Here is a 25,053-nt window from a genome sequence, read left to right as displayed (position 1 = left end):
TTATGTGCAGTTTCTGTTGTGGTCATCTTTTTTTTTATTCTGAGGTTGTTTTGCTGTTATTCTTACTTCTCTTTGTGGCTACCCTTAAAAAATTGAAGTCTTTAAGAATTGAAAGATATATGCACTCACTTAAGGTGTGGTTTTGTGATTGTATTTATTATCTTCTTCAACTGTTCTATTTTTATAGGACATGTAATTCAAACTGCTCTTTATCAATGTTATCCTTGTTTTCAGTTTTATAGGTGAGTACTGGAGTTTTTTAAATGTTTTTTTGTTGTTGTTCTGAACTTGAGTAACAACCTTTGCTGCTTCAGTAAACATCAATGAATGCTTCTGTTTTTCTGTTGAAAAGAGATAAAAATAATGGTTTTATCATCTTATTAATGTAAACCATGATCTGTTTCATCACCTATTTCCTAAACGCAGTAAAGGTGTCATGGAGTTATCTCTATCTGTCTGTGCCTGTGACAGGGAGGACAGCAGGGCCACTGGCCCAAAAAGGGGAGCGGACAGAAATTGGGGTGTTGATGGTTTATGGGCTGGTTCGGCCTGGTACTGTGACTAATGGGGCAGGGGACCTATTAGACCTGGTGAAAGGGTAGGGAGATGGGCTTATAAACAGAACAGTGGCAACAATCTGAGGAGGAAAGTTAATTTACTAAATATATCGGAATCATAGAATTGTTTAGGTTGGAAAAGACCTTAAAGATCATTGAGTCCAACCACATCCTAACCATATTACCCTAACTCTAACAATCTTCTGCTAAATCACATCCCTGAGCACCACGTGCAAATGATCTTTAAACACATTCAGGGATGGTGACTCAATCACCTCCCTGGGGAGCCTATTCCAGTGCTTATCAACCCTTTCTGTAAAGAAGTGTTTCCTGACATCCAACCTAAACCTCCCCTGGCACAACTTGAGGCCATTTCCCCTCGTTCTGTCACCAGTGAGAAGACACCAATCCTGCTCTCGCTGTAAGCACCTTTCAGATACTGGAAGAGAGTAGCAAGGTCTCCCCTCAGTCTCCTTTTCCCCAGACTAAGCAGCCCCATTCCTTCAGTCGCCCCTCGTAGGGCATATTCTACAAGTCCTTCATAAGCCTTGTTGCCCTTTTTTGGACCTGCTCCAGCACTTCAATATCCTTTCTGCACCCAAAACTGAACACAGTACTCGAGGTGAGGCCTCACCAGTGCTGAGTACAGGGGCAGGATTACTTCCCTCTTCCTGCTCACCGCACCATTCCTGATACAAGCCAGGAATGCAAGAAAACACAGTATAATGCAGTATTTTCAATAATTGCAATTGAGGCTACTAAATAAAATGAGAGAAAGAGTGTGTGTGTGTGTCTGAGACCAAGGGCCTTACTCTGCATTGAAGGTGAAGCAGCTAGGGAGCACACGCACGCACTGCTATGCAGCGAGAGAGAGAAACACTCTGAACATGAAATCCTCCAGGCTGTGTAGTTCTTCTGTTCCGAGAGCCAGGCATTTGGAAAATCAGCAGTCTATGGAAGTGGAGCGTTAACTCTTTAACTCCCAGTGCTTTATGTGATGTTATGATGTGGAATACCATTAACAAAGATCATAAAGCCATGACAAAAGGCTAATATGTTTCCTCAGTTTGTTGCTCCAAAAGTACAGCAAAAGTGCATTCTTGTCCTGTTCCACATTCATATGAGTAAGATTTCTGAAGGCTGTACTAAGTAGGATTGTATCCTACAGCTTGCTTTTCTTAAGATTGTTTTTATTTGTTAAGAATTATCCTTAATTCTTATGTTTTATTAAGAGGATTCTACCTTTATTTGCTCCTCAATTACATTTTCAAGCCTATTCCTTTAAATGTTAACTATTCTTGTTATAGATAAGTTAACTCTTTTAGTGCATAGCTCTTTAAATATGTTTTTCTTTATTTTCCCTCTTTTCTTCTCTTTTTCACTACTTAAACGTTGCACTATGATTCTTCTCATGGATCATTTCACATAGGTAGATGACTTCTCACACGCAGGTGCATCGACTGTGGTGGATTCCAGTTGTTTTTACATTATTTCTCATGAAGTAAAAACAGAAGTTCAGTGTTAATTTACTGCATCTCTAAAAACTTCGTGCAATGTAACACATAGCATTAATCATTCCTGCAATCAAGTGGATCTATATTTTCTGCAGCCAACACATAAGATCTGTCCCAGTAAATAAAAGACTTCTGTTTTTGTGCTAATCCTGTATGAGCATTCTCTGAAAGTCAAAAGAGGTCCTGGAACTTGTGCCATTTAGCATAAGCAAAAGATTTTCATCATATTTCTCAATTTCTATATTCTGAAGTTCTGTCGTAAACTGTAATTGGTTTATTTTACTTGCAGAACTTTTCTGCTTAATAGAATAACATAAACTCATTGCACTGAAATTGCCAGATTATGGCCTCTACCAATGGTATAGCACCAGGTAAGGAGGAGTGGCAAACCCAGGGAGCTCAGGTGCAAGCAGTGCACCTGATGGACTGGAAGGGGTGGACCCTCCTCACTTTCACTGAAGAGTTAGCAGCTGAGGGAGTAGCATCTTTTCAGGTAGAGATTGCACTTCTATTGAGTTATCAGTGATTGTTGGAAGAGCTGAACCAGTTAAAAGTAGGGCATAGAATCATAGAATCTTCATTTCATTGAAGCAGTAGATTATAGGATGTAATAAGAACTGCAGAAACAATGCTCTCTTGTTCTTAAACAATGCTCTTTGTTATCTTTTGATGCCCCATAGTGTTTATATTCCATTGGAAGGCACTGTCATTGCCTTCTTTTGCCATTCACTCCTAAGTAAGAAAGTTTTGATTTTTTCAGTCAACTAGTGCTTAATGAGTAAGAATTATAAAGATTCATGGCATTGAATAAAGCAGGAAAAGTGCAACAATTTTCAGAAATAGAATGAACAGTACATGTTCATATAAAAACACAGAACTGAGTATATACTTGCATAGAGGCCCATGGCAAGTACAGCTTGTAAAGTAAGTATTGATACTTGCGCTCCTGGTATAATCTGAAACAATAACAGAGGCCATAGTGGTAACACTAAGCGATGTTTAGATTACCCCAATGCTAAAATCATCAGTAATGTAAAAAGAACACATAATCACACTTTAAAACTTGTGTATGTAGTTCTGAAATCTACAGTTGTGTTTAAACTTTTTAATTGTTTACTTCTGTATCTTAAAATCTTAAGTTTTTGAATTTTTAAAGTAAAAAAAGAAAAAAGTTATACAAAAAAGGATCAAAACAGCATCTGCTATATCAGCGTAAATAGAAAAAAAACTTCCACATAGTTAAAATGGCAGAACATTTAATACATATTCATGTTAGAAAGTTAACTATTCGTTTTGTATCAGATGAGAAATTAGCTTTGCCTTATTTCCTTTTTCTGGTGGAGCCCACTGTAGTAAGTCATAGAATTCACAGAGCTGTGAAAAGGACAGAAGAATGTTGTGCATGTTTAAGAACAGGAGAGGGATTTTTTGATAAGCATTGTTTCTGCAATTCTTATTACATCCTATAATCTACTGCTTCAATGAAATGAAGATTCTATGCCCTACTTTTAAGCAAAGATTTGGAAATCACAATGCAATACAGAAAATGTCCATTAGTTTATTCATAGTTAAAATTGTGCAGCATGACACATTTTGATGTGCTATGGGCAGATTCCTCAAAAGGCATAAAATGCAATTACCTACAGTAGAAAATATTTTCACACCAAATGATGAGGAGCCAAAAGACAAAATACGTCTGTTGCTGTACACTTATGCTTATTTCATCTTTACTCCAGTATACAGATAGAAATTAGACAGTTCAACTGTAACTGTGAGTTGCACAGACCATCACCATGCTGTTGCGTCTTTCTCTCTATTGACAAATTTAATGCTCATCACTGTGGACGTTTTTAAACTAAAACACAATGCTTGTTTAAAGGGAGACATACAGGAAAATTAGTTATAGATAAACAAAAGCAATGCTTGTTTATGAGGATACATGTGGGAAAATTAGATGCAGATTCACCAAAGTCAAGGAGATTCACTTCTGGAGGTAGCAATGCGGCCTACAAATGCTGTAGCACCCAAAGGCTCCTGTCTGGTGGTCAGAAATAACCTTCCTGCCCAGGGATGTGAAAATCATCTAACCTATGTGAGCATAGATCAGAGTAGCTTTCTTATTCAGGAAGCACAAAACCAAGCGTGTCCAGAGTTGGCCTCAAATTGGAGGGAGAAAGTAAGGAAAGCAGCAGCAGTCACCATGCGAAGAACTAGGTGTGCTGATAGCAGCTGAGTTTTTGAAAGGAAGTGAATAAGTTAGTAAGGCTAGATTTTGCTTTGCACATGAAGCATTGATATACAAATGTAATGGCAGGATCTGTGGCACAGACAATTGCTCTGGCTCTACCTGTGTGAACCTGAGTGGCCCTGAGAGCCAACAGGGAACTACATGCAAGATGCATTAAGTCTAAATGAGTCCTGTTCATCCCATACTGGTCAGGAGCCAAGAGTATTGTCCCCATCCATGGCAGGGGGTTGGACTAGGTTTTCCTTAAGAGTCGCAAGATCATTCTGTGATTCTGTACTTCTGTTAGGTGACAGGTAATAAAAATAGATTGCAATTGAAATTCACAGCTAAATCAAGTGACCACTGGATCATAATTGGTGAAGTGATTTTACTGCCTCTTCTTCTGTTGAGGTGAGTTCTTATGTAGTTCTTAATGGGAACCAAATGCTAATGCATGCCAGGTTTCTCTAAGAGGGCAGTACAGCAGCAGAAACCTTTTTACTTCTTTTGCTCTGGGTCAAAAAGAGCCCTGAAGAAGAAAGGTTCTGAAAAAACAACAGTGCTCGGTGGGTCAGAGGAGGTTTATGGAGCACAGGATGAACATGAGGGTTACAGAAAGGGAGGACAGAGCCTGAGATGCTGAGACGACAACAAGAAGTGCAGGGAACAGAAGTTCAGAAGAACTTAATGAAAGAAAGGTTTTGGGAAGTGCCCAGAAGTTTAGAGCAGCCCTGTCAAAAAGCCCATCTTGCTAGGACACGGTGCAGGAGGAACTTTGCTGGCAAACTCTCACTTTTACTACATTTCATTCTAGGCTTCTTCCACAGTAAGAAGCTCATTCCTTCAGCTTATGTTCAAATAAAAACTGGTTTTCAGTTTAAGAAAGTGGTTTTAGTCTTTTGGGCTGCTTGCTCTAAGGAGAAGATAGAAGTTTAGCAGCAGGCAAAGCTCTGCTGAGACTGGGATGCCTTTACCCCTGCTTTGGACTGAATTTAGAAGTGCACTCAAACCTTTCATCTGGAAGAGGAGGAGCAGCAAAGAGCTGAGAGAGCCATCATCCTCAGCTGTCAGAATTGCTTGCAATAAACATTTGTCTGTGACCTAAATTGCTTTTAGCTCCTGTGTGGTTCTTCTCATTTAGAAATAAAGTCTGGAAGATCAGAGCATTGTCTGGGCACCAGTGACATGCTAAGGTAGCCCAGTTATAGCTTGCTAGCTTCTGGGTATGCTGCAGCAAGCATCATATCTATTCCAGCTGGCGCTAACAGAACATGCGCGGGTGGGATGGCCTCAGAGAAAGGCACTGCTCAAACTGCAGGCTTGCCCCTAGTCACCAGGCACTGCATTCAGAATCCTCTACTTATTTTTTTCCTTCCTTTTCTTTTTCTTCATTCTTTTCTTTTCTTTTCTTTTTTTTCCTCTTTATTTTACTTGCTTTTAGTTAATTTAATTAATTGCTTTGTACTTCCAATTATTGTGGGCAAAACCAAAGCAAGTGTAAGTTTGAATTCTTTTTAGCTATGACTTCTTTTATATATTAGAACAAGTAAATTGGTTTCCAGCTCTTTCAAAACCAGCAGGGATAAAATCACATTTCTGCAGCATTTTGACTTATTTCTAATGAATTTTATCTGGTCCTTTTTATACAGCAAAGCAGGGCCAGCTACAAAAATGCAACATTTTATCCTTCTACAAATTTGGAGGAAAAAAATTACCTACTTAGATTTGCCGAAGCTCTAGCTTTTGTAACACATAGATGATTGACATAGTAAAAGGAGATTGCACAAACTTTCACTGATTTTCTACAGGACAGATTTATTCCTGGCATAATTCAAGTAAAGTTAAGGAAGGAGTCTGGCTTGAAGACTCTTGAGTAGATTTCTGCAATTTACGGTTTACAAATCCTCCCTAATCCTTGTTCTTCCTATCAGTTATGGTCTACTTGTAGGCAATAAGTATCTGCCACGTTGCCAGAGAGAAATTGTTAATCCAGTTTTAAGTGAGTTTGGGAGTCTGTTTGTTTGCTTTTACAGGGTGGATGCAGTTACAGGGCAATAATACACATGGTTACAGCGTAACTGCTCTGCGGATTAGACAACAGGAAATCCATCCATCTTCCATGTGTTCAACTGTTGCAGCTCTTACCTTCAAGTGAATGATGTCTCTCCAAAAATGCACAGAAATTTATCTTTACAAAAGTTTGGGGTCAAACCAGATTAAATCATACCCCATTGTGCCTGTGGTATTAGCATGGCAGGAAGGGAGAATCCATTTCTACTTAACTATATCATGATTTATGTCTGGGGAACTCCCTCAGCTCTCCCCTTTAGTGTTTGGGCATGAACATTTGGTATTATTGTCAGCACGAGATCTCTGTCTGGTGGAGGATGCTGTTCTCCTCTATCATGAAACTCAATATTTAAGCCATCAGAGCTGGTCTTTCTGCATCAAGCAACAAATGGATTTTTATCTTGCTTCTGCACATTCACTTATACACACTGAAGATAAATTTCCCCTCTCCGTCTTCCTATTCTATAAGATGTGCTCGTTGGTCATATGTGTGCAAATCCTGATTTGTCTTGTCTTCACAGACAAATTCTCTTTCCCAGCACTTTTTGGGTCCACAATCTTTTCTTCTGTCTACACTCTATCATTTATTTTATTCCCCAATTTGATTTCAACTCTGATTTAATAGCTCTCTCATTTGCACCTGCCCTTTTTATATATTTTTTTTCACCTCTTTACTATTTGACCTTTCCTAGACCTTATTTAAAAGACATATATTGCCCTTTCTATTGTTATATTGCTCTTTCTGACCTTGTTCCCTGGTTCCTCTCCAACCTTGTGGTTCACTGAAAGAAGAGGGGCAGAGGAAGTAAGGGCAGGACAAAACTGACACTGACTTCCATGAATCTCAATTTTGGCCCACTACATTCTTGAAAAATAAATGGGAAGTAGTTGGGAGAGAATGAGGAGCCACAGAATCCTGGGATCAGAACCCAGAAGAACTGTAGTGTGCATATTTATAATCACCTTTGTGTTCTTGTAAAGTCATCTGATCATTTTTTAAGTGAGTTATATTATATATAACATATATCAGACCAAGCAAAGATTGAATTGTGTAAATGTATGGATGTCAGGATTTGGCCCAGTTTTCAAAAAGATGTTCTTTTTTTTTTAATAATGAAAAATAACCTTCCCTCTACAGAGGTTCTACCACACTTAGGGAATTCCCATTCTCAGTGTTAGCCCTGCTGACTTGCAGAGAGGTATGAATGGAGCAGTCAGCCATAGACAGGAATGACATTGCATACAAAAATAATTGGAAAAAAGTTCTGTTACCATGACACATTTGTGTAGTAACAGCCAAAGATGATAAATTTTACAAGTTGGTCAGGGTTGAATTGGTAAATTATGCAATCAGTTATGGGTTAAATATTAGCAGAAGACACTCTCTGAAGAAAGGGCAGAGTTGATTATAGTCTTTCGAATGATTCCCAGATGGTAACATGTGCTTTCCAATGAAAGTAATTATATAATCCACAAACCTGAGCTCCAAGTTAAAGGAATGGTAGTGAAAATTACAGAGTAAGAATTGTGGACCATGGCCTTTTTTTTTTTTTTTTTTTTTCCTCTCTAAAAACAAACAAAAAACTTCATATGTCCTAAGAGCTGTTGAAGTGAAATTCTGATTTTAGGAGATTTCATACTTAATGCATTAACCATAATTTTTCACTCTAGACTAAAATGTAGTCATTTTTGCACTTTATTGTGGTATTGTGATTTATATGAAGCATTTCCTTTTCCTATGGCTTGCAGTGCATGGCTTGGAACTGAGGAGCAGACTTTCAAAGCTGTTTGATGCTGTTACAGTAAACGTCAGTGGCATTGAGGCACATTTACTATATACACCTTACTTGCATATTTCTATAGAGCAGCTTGTCCCTTTTCAATGCATTCTTCTCATTTATTATTCTTTGAAGAACTGATGATCCTATATATTCAAAAATATTCAGGTTGTCTGTTCATCTCTCGTGTAGCAAAGACTGCTTGTAAACTATTAGACTAAAAATAACATATAGAAACTAAATTAAAAGCATAATTTAAAATTGTTGGGATTTTAGTCCCGATTTTGACATTTCTTCTTTTGCTCTTCCTGTTGTTTTGCAAAGTAGAGCTGGAATTCTCATCTAATCCCAAACTGAGATTTTCAGAGAAATATCAAATGAACAGAGTTTCTGGGAACTGTTAACATCATAACCACTTCAAAATGGAATTAAAATAGTCACGTTGCCATTCAACAGCTTCCATATTAAAGTTCTGAGAATTACTTTTGAACTGCCTGGTTAGCTAATTAATGGACTCAAAGGTAAATGTTTGTCCAAACAGTTAATTCCTTGATTACTTTTTCTTACTTTGCTTGTAACAGTTATATGAATCTCTGAGTGACTTCTCAGTAATGAATTTTACTGGCAAATGTACTTCTTAATTAGATGTCAGAAGTAGACGTACTGATCACATAGCAGATAGGGATCCCACTATGTGCCTGAGCATATGAAGAGTTTTGATGGGTGCATAAAACTGTTACGGAAAAAATGAGAGAATAAGACTTCTAAAATCATACATTAATTATTTGGCCTTATCAATATCTGGTGCAAACCAGATTTCAATCACAAGTCAACCAAAAGACCATAAGGCAGAAAGCACCACAGACCATTTTTCATCTCTGTCACCTCTTCTGATTTTTTCTTTGTAGATCACCCCTGATTATGTTGTTATTATGACAGTTTTTAATGCCAGGAATAAGTAAGGAAAAGTTTTAAAAGATAAGGTTTCTCTTCTTAGAAATGTAGTTTGCTGAGGAGGCATACATGTTTCAAGCAGATTATACTGGGTGGTTTATCTATTGTCAAATAACTAAAACTTATCTATCCAGGTCAGTGTTGGTGATCTTGTGACTTCTGTATGGCTGGTGGAGAAAAACAGGCACCATCAGACCTCAGTTCATCAGAGTTGGCTTTGGTGTCTAGGATGGCTCAGAGCTTGGGGATCTGACAATGAGATGAGCTTCTCTCTTGAGGTGCATCTTCTCCCCGTTTCCCTGTGAAAAGCAACCACAGTAACTACCTCGTGCTAATTTTTGATGCTTGCCTTAGGGCAGATGACCCCAGTAGCCCAGCTTGGAGCTACAGAGAGAATTTCCACAGCAGCCTAGAGCTGTGGAGGCCAAAGGGTTTACCCTAAAGCTAAGGAGTCTGTAACACCACTGGAAGGTTATTTTGTGCATCAGCTGTTTGGAGAACGTGTCCCTGTGGGCCTAGCTAAAAATCTCACCAACTTCTGGCAGTTAGGAACACTTCATGTTTGAACTGATGCCTTCAAATGAAAAAGATAAATTAGTGGTAGTGCTTTTGAAGTGATATCATCTTCACCTGTCACAAAAATCCTGTTAGTTACCTGACAGAACTGCTTATATTTTTCTTTAAGTGCTGACAAATATATTTTCGAACTGAGATCAAAATGATATTATTTTCCCTTGAGTGCACTGATGTTTTATTTATATATATTTATTTTTTTAAAACCTCTCTGATATTTAAGGGATTTATAAGTTTTGCTTTGGGTTTGTTTTTTTCTTAGCAAAGGTTTATTTTAATCAAATGTAAGTATTAACTATTTATTAGCTGTGGTCAAAAATAAACTTTTAGATCTGGAGAGCAAACACATTGTAAAGCTCTCACAGTTTAATCCTGGATTATGCAAACACTCAAATACGAGGAAGCTCATTTAAGTGAGAGGAGGCATGGGCCTGGGAGGGCTTGGGGCAGTGCTCCCTCAGCTCCATTCTCAGACATCTGCAAATCTGGATCTGTGCTTAGGTGAGGGCTGCCCAACAGTCTGCAGACCAAGAGCCAAGAAAAGCAAATGTACATATGTAAGCCCCCGACAACAGCACTGTTATCATTGCTGGTAGCAGAGCTGGGACTTTGAGGCAGATGATGCATGTGGACCAGGGAGCTCTGCTCAAGGTGTTTCCAGTGCTGCCCCACCATCCCAGCTTATGCAGCAAATCTACGGCCTCACTTACCCGTATGGCTCTCAACAGTTTGTATCCAAACATGGGCAACCTAACACTGGTTATCCCCTATCCCTGTCACATCACCAGTTTCTCCCAGCCCTAGCTTCTGCCCCTCTTGTTCTGCCCTATACGGACTCCAACCACCATTAATATCTTAGTCTCACATCAGCCCAACTCAGAATCTGCTTCTGTCCCTCCGTGTTCCATTTGGATTTTTGTTATTTGCTGGTCCTTTTTGTTAGTTTTTGTTGTTGTTTTTCCAAGCAGAATGGCAGTTTTTTTACTGTGTTCTTACCAAGTACCCACAGAGTATGCCTGGGGATCACCTCACTTCCAGAAATTAATTGTAATACTAGCACTTAAAAACCTGCTATTCTTCAGTAGGAGGCTTAATTAACCAGTAGCTAACTGTGTGGAGGAATGTCAATTCAGTGTTCATACAAGGGTTGGAGTTGCCCATGGTGTGTCCAGTTCATCAGCTCCTGAATTTATTGCCCATATTCCTGCAGATCTGTCATCTAGTTGCTACAAGTCAGAACACTGAGGCACTTTATGGAAGGACTCATATTCCCAAATTAAAATGTCAAAAAGTTACTAGTGGTCTTGGTTTCTGTTATCTGGGGCTCAGATTCAGGTACATTAAAGCGATCTAATTTTCAGAAAGTGCTAGTAGCACACCTATAGAGCATTTCAAACAGAACATTCAAACATCAGAGCAAATACAGTCTTTGGGTTTGGAAAAGCTTGTCTTTAGTCCTTGAAGATGGATGTTTTCAGTTCTTAGATCTATTGAAACATCTGAAAACAGTATGACTGTCCATGGATCCAGAGGCCTTCTGTGGGCTCAGATGTTTCCACAGCTTATTTTTAAAACATGCTGGAATTTTCCTGGTCCTAACTTTTAAAAGCTTCTTTACAGAGCTTAGAGAAACCAGTTCTGAAATGTTTAGTTGTAGTTTCCTCTTAAATGAGCACAACTATTCAATGGTATATTGTTCACAGTTGCCAATAGCAATACGGGCAAGGAAAGCAAAGTGTCATACTCCGTAACTGAATGATGAATTGAAAAACAAACTTTCAGTGATCCAGACCATAAAAATACAAGACAAGAAACTGCCATTGAAAAAAGTGGTCTATTAAATTAAGATGCTACTAGGTGTCATTGTGACTCTGTGGGTAGCATGTCTGCCTTACAGCCAACTACTTGTGGGTTCAAGTCTCATACTGGGACTTTGGCTCCCATCCAGAGTATTGCAGAAATAAGCAGCGTGTGGCACTTTCAGAGGTGTCATCCTTCAGAGGAAATGTTAAATCTACTGTCCTTCTGCCAGCTCTCCAGTTGGAAATTAAAGATCCCCCAAGTACCCTTTCAATAGAGTGAGTAATAATCTCAGGGCCCTGGCCAAGATTCCATCTCCCAATAAAAAGAATTTGTAATGGTTGGGACATATTTCACAAAACAGCAGAGGTCACATAAACCAATGGAAAAAAAAATCATTAAAAATGTTGTGCCTCCTTTATGTATTTTTAACATAGAAAGTCACTTATTTGATTAAGTTTCAATAACATTTTTAAGCAGCTGCCATAAATTGCTCATATAGGGATATTCAAAAATACAAAAAACATCTTCCATTACATATTGTTAGGAAACAGCTAATTCCCACGGACATCTTTGAAAAATTCAGTTTAGATTTATGAAAGGTCCATGAAAAAATGTCTAATAGCACTGTATTTCAGAACAGCCCTTCAGTGCATAGCACCACAGCAGCGTTTGTGGATTATTATGTGTGAAAATGCCGATGAGTGTTCTGCTGCACTCTCAATGTACCAAGAGATGATACATTTCCAAATGTACTTTTGCACTGGGGACTGTGAACCTGTCCAGTAGGCATTCATCTGCCTTTAAGTCTCCCTCTGAAACATCTTACACGTGGCAGGAATCACAGTGAAGTTATTTAATGGCATGGTGTGAATATTCTGCCAGTGCTGTATGTAAGTGTGGAAGAGATTTTTAGCATCCCTTGTGTGGGTTGACTGAAGCAGGGCAGGCTCTGAACTAAATCTTCTATTCTCCTCGGCCCTGAAAAGGTAACCTGACATACAGCAGTTCAGTGTGCCAAGAGTCTGTAAACTGTTTGGGGACAGCTAGAAGAACACAACAGGCTGCAACGGTGAGCCGGACTTGCCTGTGTGGACTTTAGCAATATTGTTTTTTTTTCTTTGAAAACACAGAATATAGAGTGAGGGTCTGGATGCCTTTGTAAATTATGGAGTAACTGTTGTTTGCCTGTAGTATCAGTCATCTGATTTTGTTGTAATTTTTGTGGCATTTTTTCTTTGTGCAGAAAAATGACCTTCCCAGTGGTGCTTAGACTTAGCAGCAGTCCCAGACAGTGCTGGCAGATGTGTGCCAAAGGTTTCCCATCACTGGCCATTCTTTCTTATGAATATTTTTTGTTGCAGCTCTACAGGAAGGATTTTTGTTTCTTGCTCTTGTGTTTCCTCTCTCTCTCTTTGCTCAATAACCTCTCATGAAAATGAATAGTAGGAGCAGAAAATGGCTTTTCTCTCCCTTATACCTTTCTCATTTAGGTTCTGATGTTCATTTCTCATACTTCCAGTCTCAAGTGCTCTTCTGCACTCCTTACTTTGGTGACCTCCTTTCTTAATTTAATCTGGACAAAGCACCAAGTTGATTTCAAGTCATAAAGCTTGATTTGCTGTGTGCTCTTGGCGAATGCGAATAAGCTCCCTGGCTCCTTTTAATCAGCTATCATAATCATTTTTTTTTTACTGCAGCAATTAGGTCACCAAAGCGAGTAGTCTCTTACGTTCTACTGAGAGCAAGTCTGTCCTCCTCTGACTTACTTCATAATTTAATTATTAAAGCTTGATATCATTTTGGTTTCCATGTAAGGCAACCCCATAAGAGCAATTACATCGTTTCGAAGGCAAGGTTACTACTGCTAGAATCAGTACTCTGAGGGGCTGGTACCACGCTGTATATGGCAATAACACTACTTCTTGCCACATGTATTGCAACATTTGTCTACCTACTGAGCCAATAACAGCATTCTGCTGGCATCCTCTCTGTAGCTCTGCACGGAGCTAGCATGTGCAGGGTCTGGTATCAATTAGTTAATAATTTAGCAATGGTTTGAAGATGTAAAGCAGCTGCTAAAAGCTAAGACTTATTATTATGTTAACTACTTATTTTTGTATTTTACCCTTGCATCTTTTTGGTTTGTTTTGTTTCAGAAAACAGCATTGCATTATTAACGGCATTTAGCACCTTTTTGTCTTGACATTTAAGTGTCTGAAATGTTTCAATGCAATGCAATTTTGTATCACCTGAGGTACCTTCATCTGCATGAAAATTTGCACGCCTAAACTTTGTTTTAATAACAATGTTTCCATTAGCTGGTTTTAAAAAGATCTTGTGTTACAAGATCTTTTTAATCCTGCAAAAGCAGCTTTCCAGATACATGATTTAAGAAGTTCAGAAAACACCTTTGGCCACTGGGCTGATTTTCAGTTCCAAATGGTGCTTCTCCTGGTTCCTTCTCAGTTCTGCTCGCCACCCCAGGAATATCTGATACTTCTGAGTCCCGTGTTTTGAGGATCTGATTGGCACTCAGGTGGGGCTGCTAGGCAAAGTTAGAAATCCCCTATTTCAAGAGAGGCACGTAGCAAGCATAAGTATCTGGTCATCTAGGAGGCACAACAGAAGAATTCCAAATGCTGTTGGTCAGAAAAATGTATACCTTAACATTCACCTCAATACACTGTGCAAATTGCTCAAATGCAAACACATTTAGTCAGATCCATGAAGACAGAATCAGATCTAACTATAGCATGTTGAGAATAATGGGGCCCAGATCACAGAGCAAGCTATGGAGGTGTTGCATTGCACATTGATAATAAATAGCAGTTTTTCTAGAAGATGAATCGCAGCAATTGTGCCATCGTATTTAAGGAGTTGATTTCCTCTTTCTGTAGAACTGGATGATGAAAGCAAAACACTTTGAATCTGCAGATATTGCCCTACCCCAGCAATGGGAGTTTGTTTAATGGCTAAGATGACTTGTAACAAGATCTTTTCTTGAGTTTAGTTTAAGTTCCAATATCCCTCAATAAAGAAACTTAAAATGATCTGTCTCATTATCTTCACAGACTTTATAGGCTGGATATGTCAAAAATTTCTCTAGTGTTATAAATCATTAGATACCTTCAAGCCTGTTAGAAACACACAATTTGTGTAACAACACTCTGTCTCCTCCTGGAACAACTAATTAGACGTCCCTTTTATATGTACTTGCCGTGTCCTGCCTGTAGCTATTAGGACACATCACAGCACTTTCAGTCAGTGTGAGGGCACAGAAGTTGGCTTCCTGGAATTCCATCAGAATAAAAATAAAGTTGTTCTTACTGTGTGACACATCATTCAGCGTGGCTTGTTCCAGACACTCTGGGAGAGGAAAATAATGCATACGTTGTCACTTGGGGCTATGTTGTGCAATATGGAACTATTTTAGAGCTCAGTGCTTTTGATGAGGAACTGCAGCTAATCCCATTCTCAGATACCAACACTGAAAGACTGTGACTAATGTAAAAATCATACACAAAACCTGTGAGCCAGTTTCTGCAGAAAATGATGATCTTCACAAAGCTTCGCCATGGGCAATGGAAACTGTTCTGCTCTGCTGTGCCTGAGGGCTGCCTGCACCACACAAGAGGTCCCAGATCTCCCACCAGGAAGCACTGGTTTTGCCCTCAGTTCTGATCCTGGCAAAGCAGTGTTTGCGCCTGGCAGAATTGCAGGACAGAGCATGATTTCCAGAAGCATCAGGGTGATCTTTCTGGGAATCGTTGCTTTCTCCCAGCAATGCTGTCAGCCATTGGCTATTAAGAGTCCAGCCAGTATCACACATCTGCCATGAACCTACCTCAGCATCAGCAGCAGACTGGATTCGTGCATGTTTGCCCTTTCTTTCCAGTCTGTGTTTCAATTCTGCTTCAAGCCCACTCTCTAGCCTGTGCTGGGACTTCAAAGCCACAGTCTGATGCACTGCATTGATTTTGCCTCCATGAGGATATTTGCTTTCTCTGGGAATTTTATTCTATTTTTTTACTGTAGAAGAAAATAAGACATGGGCATGTATAAACAAAGAAATCTGGAAGAACACCTGGGACATCAGCCTGCCCAACAGAGACTTTTCCTGCCCTATTTCCACTCTCTTGCCTCTTGAAACTTATCCCTAGAGCCATAAACAAAGTAAAGAACAAGAGCCTGAATATTTTCCAAGGAACTCTCATCCTGCATCTCATAGTGCTGTGTGCCTTGGTGTGCAACTTTATGTAGTGTAGAACCTTCATTTGCCCTTAGTTGAATTGCTCCTCAACTTTGAAGAAGTCTGAACACAAATTTTTATTTACTTCTTTATTTTGCAGCTGAAGCACCTCTTCATAATGATGAAAAAAAAAAAAGGGAATGTATTGAACAGAATACAGATCAACTTCTTAAAGAAATCACTCTAATCAAGCAGCTGCCTCTAACATTAGGTCATGCCACAATGTTTCCCAACATAGTGAATGAAGTTCTGATGTACCTTTATGAAAAGACTATTAAGCTCATAATATAACTGGATCCCTATACTGGCCTCTCAAGGCAGTGTTCAGACGTGGGTTTGTTTCTGCTTCAGCCAGATCTTAAATGGAATATCAATTTCTAATCAGTTATGTCTGGAAGTAGCAGATCTACAGTGAGATTTTTTTCAAGTGATATATGAATATCATATCAATAGTATTCAGGTTGAAGATAAATGACAGAAATTATTGATACACCAATATTCTTCACCATTTTTGATCTATCATTTTTAACATCAGTTGCCAAGGCTGTGACATTTGTTTGTAGAAGGTCAAGGGTATCCTTGAGGTATGGATCTGACTCATATATATGAGTAGAAGTTCAGCAGGAGGAGAAAGGGGATCCTTCTGAGGTTGAATTGCAAGAACCTTTTTTTACACAAGGAATTCTTAAAGAGCATCTGATTTTTATCACGATTGTGGCACAACAGCAGAAGCAATGGAATTAATTGTAATGGCAATAACCATGATAATAATAAAATGAGAGCAGTGCAGGAAAAGAGAAAGGAACAATTCTTGTTCAGCAAATGGGTACACTTTTTTGGAGCATTGTTTAAACTCTTAGGCAATGAGAGAAGGTGATTACTATTAAACTTCAGTGTTTCCTGTCAGAATATTCATTCAACAAGGTACATTTCCTAGGGTGATAGCTGGAGATTTACTCTCAAATTAAATTAAATTTCATAATTTGTTTCCTATACATTAATTTCTACAAGCTTGTCCAAGTCAGTAAACTTGTCAGGTCTGCTTGAGTTTTTTTGTCCTCCCTCAGTCAGAGAGCAAAGAATTACAGGTATGCATCAGAGTTCAGAGTACTTTCCTTCATGTGCATTGTGTATGGATTGTTCTTACTGCTAAACAGTGGCTTTGGGAAGATATCAAATAAAGAAAAAGGACAACGATTCACTTTTAATGTTTTAATTAATGTTATATTCTTTGACATAGAAACTGCCAGATTGTCCTGGCTAACAGAAATTGAACAGAAATCAAGCATCAAGATTGAGGAATTAAAAATGTGGACATCACTGATGGATTATGATAATATAATTTTTTAATTTGTGGTCAAGTTATGCTTTCTTGTAGACATCTAAGAAAGTACAAAGTTGCAACTACAGAATGAAGGAGTGAGGGAATTCCAGGGGAAAGATGCTGCACTGTTTTTGCGAGCTCATCACATCATCAGAGGGTATGGTATCACCTTTGGTGGTGTTAACCAGTTTGTGGGGAGGAATATCATCAGTGCATTGCTTTTTCCTCCCATAATTTCATATTCAAAGTAAATTCTCCATCAAAGCTTGACAGATCTGAAATGCCTCCGTGGTGATAATAATGCTCTTTTCTTTCTAAACTTTCAAGGAATATTTTTGTATTTCTAAGACGTAATTAACGATCAGTCAGAATTATTCATGTGTTTGACTGGATTAGTATATAATTAGTCCTCCTAACCCTCCCAAATATATCCTTGTCTACAGCCGGGTAAGCCGAGTAGGTGCTGTCATTATACTTTCAGAAAACAACACTACCATATTTACTCTCATCCTTTGCTCATCCTTTGATAGCTCTTTATGTTTACTTTCTGACTTTTGGCATGCAGCCATTTCCTGTCCTAAAGGGAATGACAACCAGAGATAGTAAGAAAAAGATGACAGGAAGAAAACAGGCTTGTGAAAAAGAAAGAAATTCTGGATGGTAGGAGTGAAGGTTTAAAAGGAAATAATAAAATACAGTAAGGCACAATAAAACACTTAAGACATTGATTTGAAGATAAATGCAAAACCTTCACATTAAAGACATTGAACAAATACTGTAAGACAAAGACAGATAAAGAAGAAAGGAGAAGGACAGCAATGGTGAAACACTGTTACATTGTCACAGTCTTCTCTCACAGCACATACTTTAAAGGTGGCTGCTTGCTACTCATGAAATAAATATCAAAAAACATGCCTATTTCTGAGCAGAGAGAACAAGAAAATGCCTGAGCCCAGAGTCTCTTAGGAGACATATCTCAGCCATGGTATGTTTGTTGAAAACATAAGGAGTATTTGACAGAAATTTTCAAACACATTTTTTTAATCAAGGAAAACCAATTCATTGAAAGCTTTTTTTTTTCTTTTTTTCCTCCCCCCATCCTGGAAATATTTATGCCAGTTATAAGGTATGAAATTTCTGGTGAAAGTCAGAAAATGTCACCTGCTCTACACAGAGCAACCTACATCCTGAAGGAGTATCTGATTTCTAGGTGCCCATGCAGGGATGGGTTAGGAACTTCTTTTACATTGCATTTTCAGCCTCTAGGTTCATCTTGATTGACTGGGAATGGTTTAGAAATCACAAAAGTTTTCACAAGACATCGAAAATGCTTCCTATCCTTTTCTTATATGAAGATGCCTATATCACCAAATAAAATGATCTATAATGGCTAAATATCTTCATTAGTTAGGTTTGTTATTTTGTAAATAGCAGAAAAGGCGTGGAGGCTCCAACATCCAAAGGTGGCAATTCCATTACCTACTTTCCAGTAGAACATATGTTTTCAATTTAAGCAAATTTTACCATTTCCCAACTGCAAATTGGATGACATACAACAAAAACTGTTTTAACAGCTTTAGTATTTTATAGACATTACAGCCATGCACCAATCCTTTACCTTAGGAAAAAGGACAAATTACAAAGAGCTTGCTATAAAAACACCTAATCACTAGCCCCCAGCTGGAAGCTGTATGGCCTACTGCATCACAGACCAAACTAAGACACAGAACACATCGGCCTTTGTCGTTGAAGAAAGATGCTTTGCCCTCTTTGTTTCCTAATCTATAAAATGGGGCAATAATACTTATCTGCTGTGTAGTTGAATGCTTTGGAAATAAGAGCCGGGTGTTTTTTGTAGAGGGAAGATCACTTCATATTACTAACAGCATGAGTAATAATAAAGCAGTGTAACAAATGCAGAAAATATTTAAGCAAGCTTTGGTGAATAAAGTCAAAATACCAAGACTGTACATGTACACTGTACTTGTACACTGTACATGTACTACCGTATGTAAACTTGTTATTTAAAAATTGACTGCTTGGAAAATGTTATATAGCTAGACACTTATTGTTAATTTCTCTATTAGTTCTAAGGGATCCAAAGCACAATCTGTGCTATCAGTCAAAGGTCTGTTTGTATACACTACACTCAGTGTTGTACCAATTCTCCTTTTAATGCATATGCACAAACTTATACCAATATGCAACTCCACTGATACAGCAAGAGGATCACCCAGCTCAGTGGCCTTTCTATTCTCTCTAGGCTGCTATGTGTTCATCTTCTTCCTCCATGTCCCACTGACATAATCAAAGCAACTTCATTTCCCATGGAGGAAATCTCCCTTTCTTCTCTTCTAGCCAAGGCGTTCCCCGAGGACAGTGATTTGGACAGTGATTTGGACAGAAGCATCTATCGTCTCAGCTGTCTTCTTTCAGGGTGGAGATTAATTGCTTCTCCCACCTGAATGAATGACAAAGAGCTTCTGTCCGCATCACTGTGGCCCATGACTGCACGGAGATCAAAAGCATTTCTGCTGCAATGAGCCATATTCTGCTGCCCTCTACCATACTGCAGTTTAACCCCATGGGCTGATGTCAGTCCCTATGCACATGTTCTTATTCTGATACTAAATGGGAATCATACGATCCTTCTAAGAGATTGGATTTTTTTGAGAGGCCAACAACCGATATATAAAATTACTACTATTTGGATAAGCTCTATCCAGTAAATAGAAAAGACTTCAAAATACCTATGAAATTTTAGTTTATACACATACACACTCTAACACATATATATGCATTCAGGAAAAAAAAAAAAAGAAAATGTCGCAATGATCTTGTAATCATATACCATTATGCAAATCAGTTTCTCCACAATTGTAACCACTATTGTGTAAGTATCCTGTGGTATTCAACTTTTCTCTAAGTGCCCCAAACTGCTTAGAAAACAGTCCACCTGTTTGTTCAGTTTTCCTCTTCAGAAAGACTGATTGGGATAATTGATTATGGGGGCTGATGAAGAGGGCGGGAAGATGAGGTCAGTTAATTGCTGCCTGGGGAAGAGGATGTAGGAGGTCTCTTTTGTTCCAAGATGAGGGCCCATTTGTAATAAATGATACACAACAGAAACTCTGAGAAGACACTCATTTAAGACCCTTTCTCCACGAGATAAACAGATGTTCTCTGTGATTTATGGGTCTGGGTTTTTGGGGTCTAATACTGTAAAATGTCTGTGCAACCTGGGCTAGGCATCACAAACAAATGTAAATAAATATAGCAGGACTGGATGTGCTCGTTCTGTATTAACAGAATAAAACTGCAAGTACCCAAACTGAGTATAAAGGTATATTATACCTTTTAGTTCTCCTTTTACATTACTGAAATATGTGCAGACCTCACACACTTTGAGAATTTCCTCAGCCAATGCTTTCTGGAAGAAAACAGCCTTCATCCTGAATACTGCTGTCCCATGGGTTCCCTGCCTTCAGATTACAGAATATCTCACATCTGTTCTCAAACTCGCCAACTCTAATAAAATGTAGTTATTTCAAGCTTTGTTGATGACTAAAGACAAAATCCTAATAACTATTGAAATGGAAATCAACAACTGTTCCAAGCCACAGTAAATGGGTTTGAGGAGTTAGTAACCTGGTACCCCAAAAACATCTTCTGTGTAACAGAACAGCCGTCAAAATGAGCATATCTGGGAGCTCTTGTGGATGCTAAATGCTTGATTATTGAACAAAGACAAAATTTATTTCTCACTTCTTTTTTTTTTTCCTTCCTCTTTAAAGTAAGAAACTACAGAAGTACTAAAAGCAATTTCTTTTCCTCTATCTCTCCTCTTCTTCTAGTATGTGCCTTAGATGCAGATACGATTTACAGAACAGAGGACAGCAAATCATCTGTACTCCAAACACTGTTGGTTTGAGGGAGGACAAGGAGCTTTAGAATAGCAGTCTCGAAGCAGAAAGGTCTGCTCAACAAAACCATGAGCAAAATAACCTGCTGTATGTTTCATATTGAAATGATGCTTTTTCTTTTCCCACTTTCAATGAATGTTTGGGGGGGGGGGGGGAAAGTACAAGACAAATTGGCTTTGAAATTTGGCTGGGGAATATTTAACATGTTTTCACTTATGTTCAGATGCCATGGCTAGAAAATTGTATTTGTAAATGGTATTCATATGACATACCTCTCAGTTCCCTGCCAAAAGTCTCTTATTGTATGTTTTTTGTGTAAGAAATGTCTCCATTTATCTAAAACACTAAGGAAAATGTATATTTTCAGACCTATTTTCTCCCCCTCCCCCATCTCCCTTCCCATAGGCATAATTAGCTAGCAATCAGGTATAATAGCTAGACATGTAAATGCCTTTAGTTTCAAACAGATGCAAAAAAACAAGGTTGCACACAAAATCAAACCTTAAGGATTAGTCTTTCAACATAGGACACAAAGGCTGCCTTCTCCTCTTCTCCAAATTCATCCCTCAAACACTGATACTTCTCTCATATATAACATTTAATAACATAACCACATCCCAACCCCTATGTTCTATAATGCAAAAACAATGTTGTGTGGGCATCTATCATGAATCACTTTTGGCAAACTAGAAACAGTAATACAATGAAGAGAAGATTAACTGAAAAATAAACCTGCGATCAGAAGAGCAGCAGAAAAATTGAGATTTACTTTGAGAAAAAACTTGGGGAACAGATTATTTTCTTACTTAGAGGCACTAGGTTGTTTTTCTAGTTACAAGAAAAAGATACAGCTTTGGGAATAAACTCTGAGTATATCACAGTGTATGTAAGATGAGAAATGGGAAACAGTCTACAGGGATTTCTTGTTTTCCAGTAGTCAGTGTATAGGTTACTTACCTTTGTCTTCCACTAAAACTGAGTCAGCATTCTGAACTTACAGGTAAAAGATAAAGATCTTCTCCTGGACAAATATTGTTGCATAAAGGTTGTGAATGATGATTCAGAAACGTCTTCCCTCCCATATCATCTGTTTATATTTAAGCTAAAATCCTGGGTGGAGTTAATGGTTCAAAGTACAGATAGACATTCCCCAAGGGAAGGAGTTGTGAACACAGGGGTAGTAATGTGGCCTTCATGAAAATCAATCTAATCCTGCAGCTGACAGTGTGTAGAGTTGCTGGTTTGTGTGCAATAGTAGTTGAGAAAAGAAATTATTGAAGCTGCTCAATAGCTGGGTTACAAGGTTTTCCAGTATGAAAAACAGGAAAAAAAAAGAGCACCCTTATTAAACCATAAAATAAATATAAACTACTAGTACTGTGACTAGTCGATCTGAGACTGTGGTCAGAAAGGTCATTGTGTTTTTCCTAGTGGTTACAGATCATTAATTTAAAATAACTATTCTGAGGGCCTGAAGAGGGTCCTCACCATTTAGCTAAGTCAGCCAGCTTTCCAAAAACAGAAGAAAAATTAGTATCACGCAATATATTATCTTTCCTGTCAAGTTTTCAGTCTTGAGCAGCTGAAGTTCCCACATCAGTGCAGATGTACTTCATGGCGTGGAAGCAAGCTCCAACTTGCCCAGTGTTCAGTTAAACAAGTGCAGGAAGGCCAGATCCCTCTAAGATTTGGCATGCCCATTCTTAATAATGTGTTTAGATAGCAATGATTGCAGCCTCTGTTAGGCTCCACAACTGCTGCAGAACCAGACCAGTTCCAGGAGCAAATGAGAGTGCTGAGTATTCTACAAGGCAGTAAACACCAAAAACATGCCTTTGCCTGCTGTATAATCTACCCCGTCTGGTACTGAGGCCGATTAAGAGGATTTGCATAGTGTGTTCATCTGGCTCTGCCAGGTTGCCAGCAACAGGACAGTGCTGCACAGTAGCCCAGCTTCCAGGCCATCAATGCTGATGCCTTCAGCATTGGAAAGTTAGCCTTGCCATCTTTACACTTTCAGGTTGGCTCTTTGTCTCCGAAAAAAATCAGAACGTCTCAGCACAGAGAGAAGTTCTAACTCTAATGAGAATTAGCACAGCATAAACCTGCAGATGCCTTGGCTGGAATGGCTCTTCTGCAGCATCCTGAAGCTTCTCCTCTGCCATCTCACGTACTGTCAGCTTTGTATACTGCAACCCCTTCTTAACGTCCTTCTAACTCAGTTTTCACTCTGCCTTTTGAGCTGTATTTCCCAATGTTACGTGCTGGGGGCTATACCTCTCACACTGAGGCCCAGACAGAATCTGCAAGAATTTCTGAACTAAAAGGTTGTGCAAGTTGTCCAAGAAACTAAATCCCTGAAATGACAGCAGTGAGTACTACAGTCATTTGCTTTCTCTCCATGTATTCAGCACGTATTTCTGCAAAGAACTGAAACACTGTGTTTGTCCTCATGAGCCTGGCAGCGTAGAGGCACTGCCAGGCTCTTCGGAAGAGCACTCTGCAAACACGCCTATAAGTCGTCTGCTTCCCCTGAGCTCCTTGCCCTGCTTTGTGTGAATAATCTACTCTTTCTTCCCTCTGCCACTGATGAGGCTCTCACTCTTTGAGAGCCAAAAAGCCACCCACTGAGGCTTTCTCCATTAGGCCATAAATACACTTGAGCTGCTGGAATCTGTTTTGTAAATAGACAATTAAAATGAAGAAGAAAGAAAAAAAAATCTCTGTTCAGCTTTGCATTGTCAGAGCCCAAAGACAGCTGTCTTGAGGGGCTCAATTCTGCACATTATGAAAAGCTTCTGAAAAGCGCTGAGCACCTTCATCTGTAAAGAACTTAATTGGAGATAAAGGTAGTAAAGCACCTTCAGCACTCCCACTGGATGAAGCCATGTGTTATTGGGACACCCACTGATTTCTGTCATCAGAGCAATTGGTTTTGAGAATAAGTAAGGAAAAAAGTCTCCCACTGACACCAGTGGGAATCCTGAGCACATACAGGGAACAAAACGTTATGGTTGAGATCGTCTCTGGATATGAGAACAGTCTTTTATTCTGCTTATGCAAATTATATATACAAATTATGCAAATAATTACCAAGTTAGTCTGGTTGACTGTATAATAATAACAATAATAATTATTACTGTCATTACCAATGTTGATACTTTTTGTCACTGTTGTTGTTATTCACATTTATTCCAGTTGTGCCTTGGGGCCAGCCAAGAACAGCATCCATTGATGTTGCATGCAGAAAAGCAGTTGCTGTCCCAGAAAGTTTCAAACAGACCCAAAAGGAAAGAGAGAGAGGAACGGAGCTCAGGAGCAGAGCACACAGCTGGGGACTCAGCTTCCACCAGCATTTGTTTCTCAGGTTCAGCGGGAGATAAGAGTGCTGGGGAGGGAGTGGGGCAGAAAGCCAAGGCAGGGCTGGTATGGAAGGACAGCGAGGAAGGGAGTCAAGGCTGGCACTTTTGGATTTTTACATTTTTACATTTTTCTACCAAGACTACACGGGTGTTAACATCCTGATGTGCGTGACAGATGCATCCACTCCTTGGATCTGGATGCGTAGGAAATCCATGGAAAGTGTCCACCCAGCAAAGTTGCATTTTTCTGACTTAGATCAGTGCAGAAATCCCTTAATTGCCAGGTCACGCTGCTTCTTGCATGGTCTGAAATTTCTGGCTGCTACTTCTTTGCCTGTAAGTACAGCATGCTGATTCACACTTATCTTCAAAATAAGCATGCTGCCGTGACAGCAAGGCTTCTCTGAGCCTATTGTGCTCACACCTAGAGAGAGAAGCAAAGAAAAAACAATTAACGATGGTGAGAACTGACCTGGATGAAGCTTCTTCATTCCTTTGTCAGATTGTTCCCAGGTGCTTACTGACATGGAGAACAACTTGTTCCCAACGACTGCTCCCTTTCCAAAGTAATTTCGTTGCTTCTCCTGACCCTCCAGTAGCTTCACCAACTACTTTTGTGGTAGTAAATAAAACAAGCAGTGACCTGTTCTCTGAGCTTCATGACAAGCAACACGGCCCACACACTTAAACTGTGTCAGGATCCAGGCATTGTCCATGCT

At 39.1% G+C, this 25,053-nt stretch overlaps 1 protein-coding gene across 1 annotated transcript in view; it reads right to left on the bottom strand.

Moving 5' to 3' along the window:
* Window positions 1-23,137, bottom strand: part of LOC104911373 (partitioning defective 3 homolog) — a 33,915-nt gene extending 10,778 nt beyond the window's left edge. Inside the window, exon 1 of the mRNA XM_010712484.3 lies at window positions 23,051-23,137. Within this exon, the coding sequence (XP_010710786.2) occupies window positions 23,051-23,137 (87 nt within the window). The remainder of the gene's footprint in view (window positions 1-23,050) is intronic.
* Window positions 23,138-25,053: the final 1,916 nt, after the last annotated feature.

This window comes from Meleagris gallopavo, chromosome 6 (assembly GCF_000146605.3).
Source record: "Meleagris gallopavo isolate NT-WF06-2002-E0010 breed Aviagen turkey brand Nicholas breeding stock chromosome 6, Turkey_5.1, whole genome shotgun sequence".
Taxonomy (NCBI): domain Eukaryota; kingdom Metazoa; phylum Chordata; class Aves; order Galliformes; family Phasianidae; genus Meleagris; species Meleagris gallopavo.
This window is presented reverse-complemented; position numbering and strand designations above follow the sequence as displayed.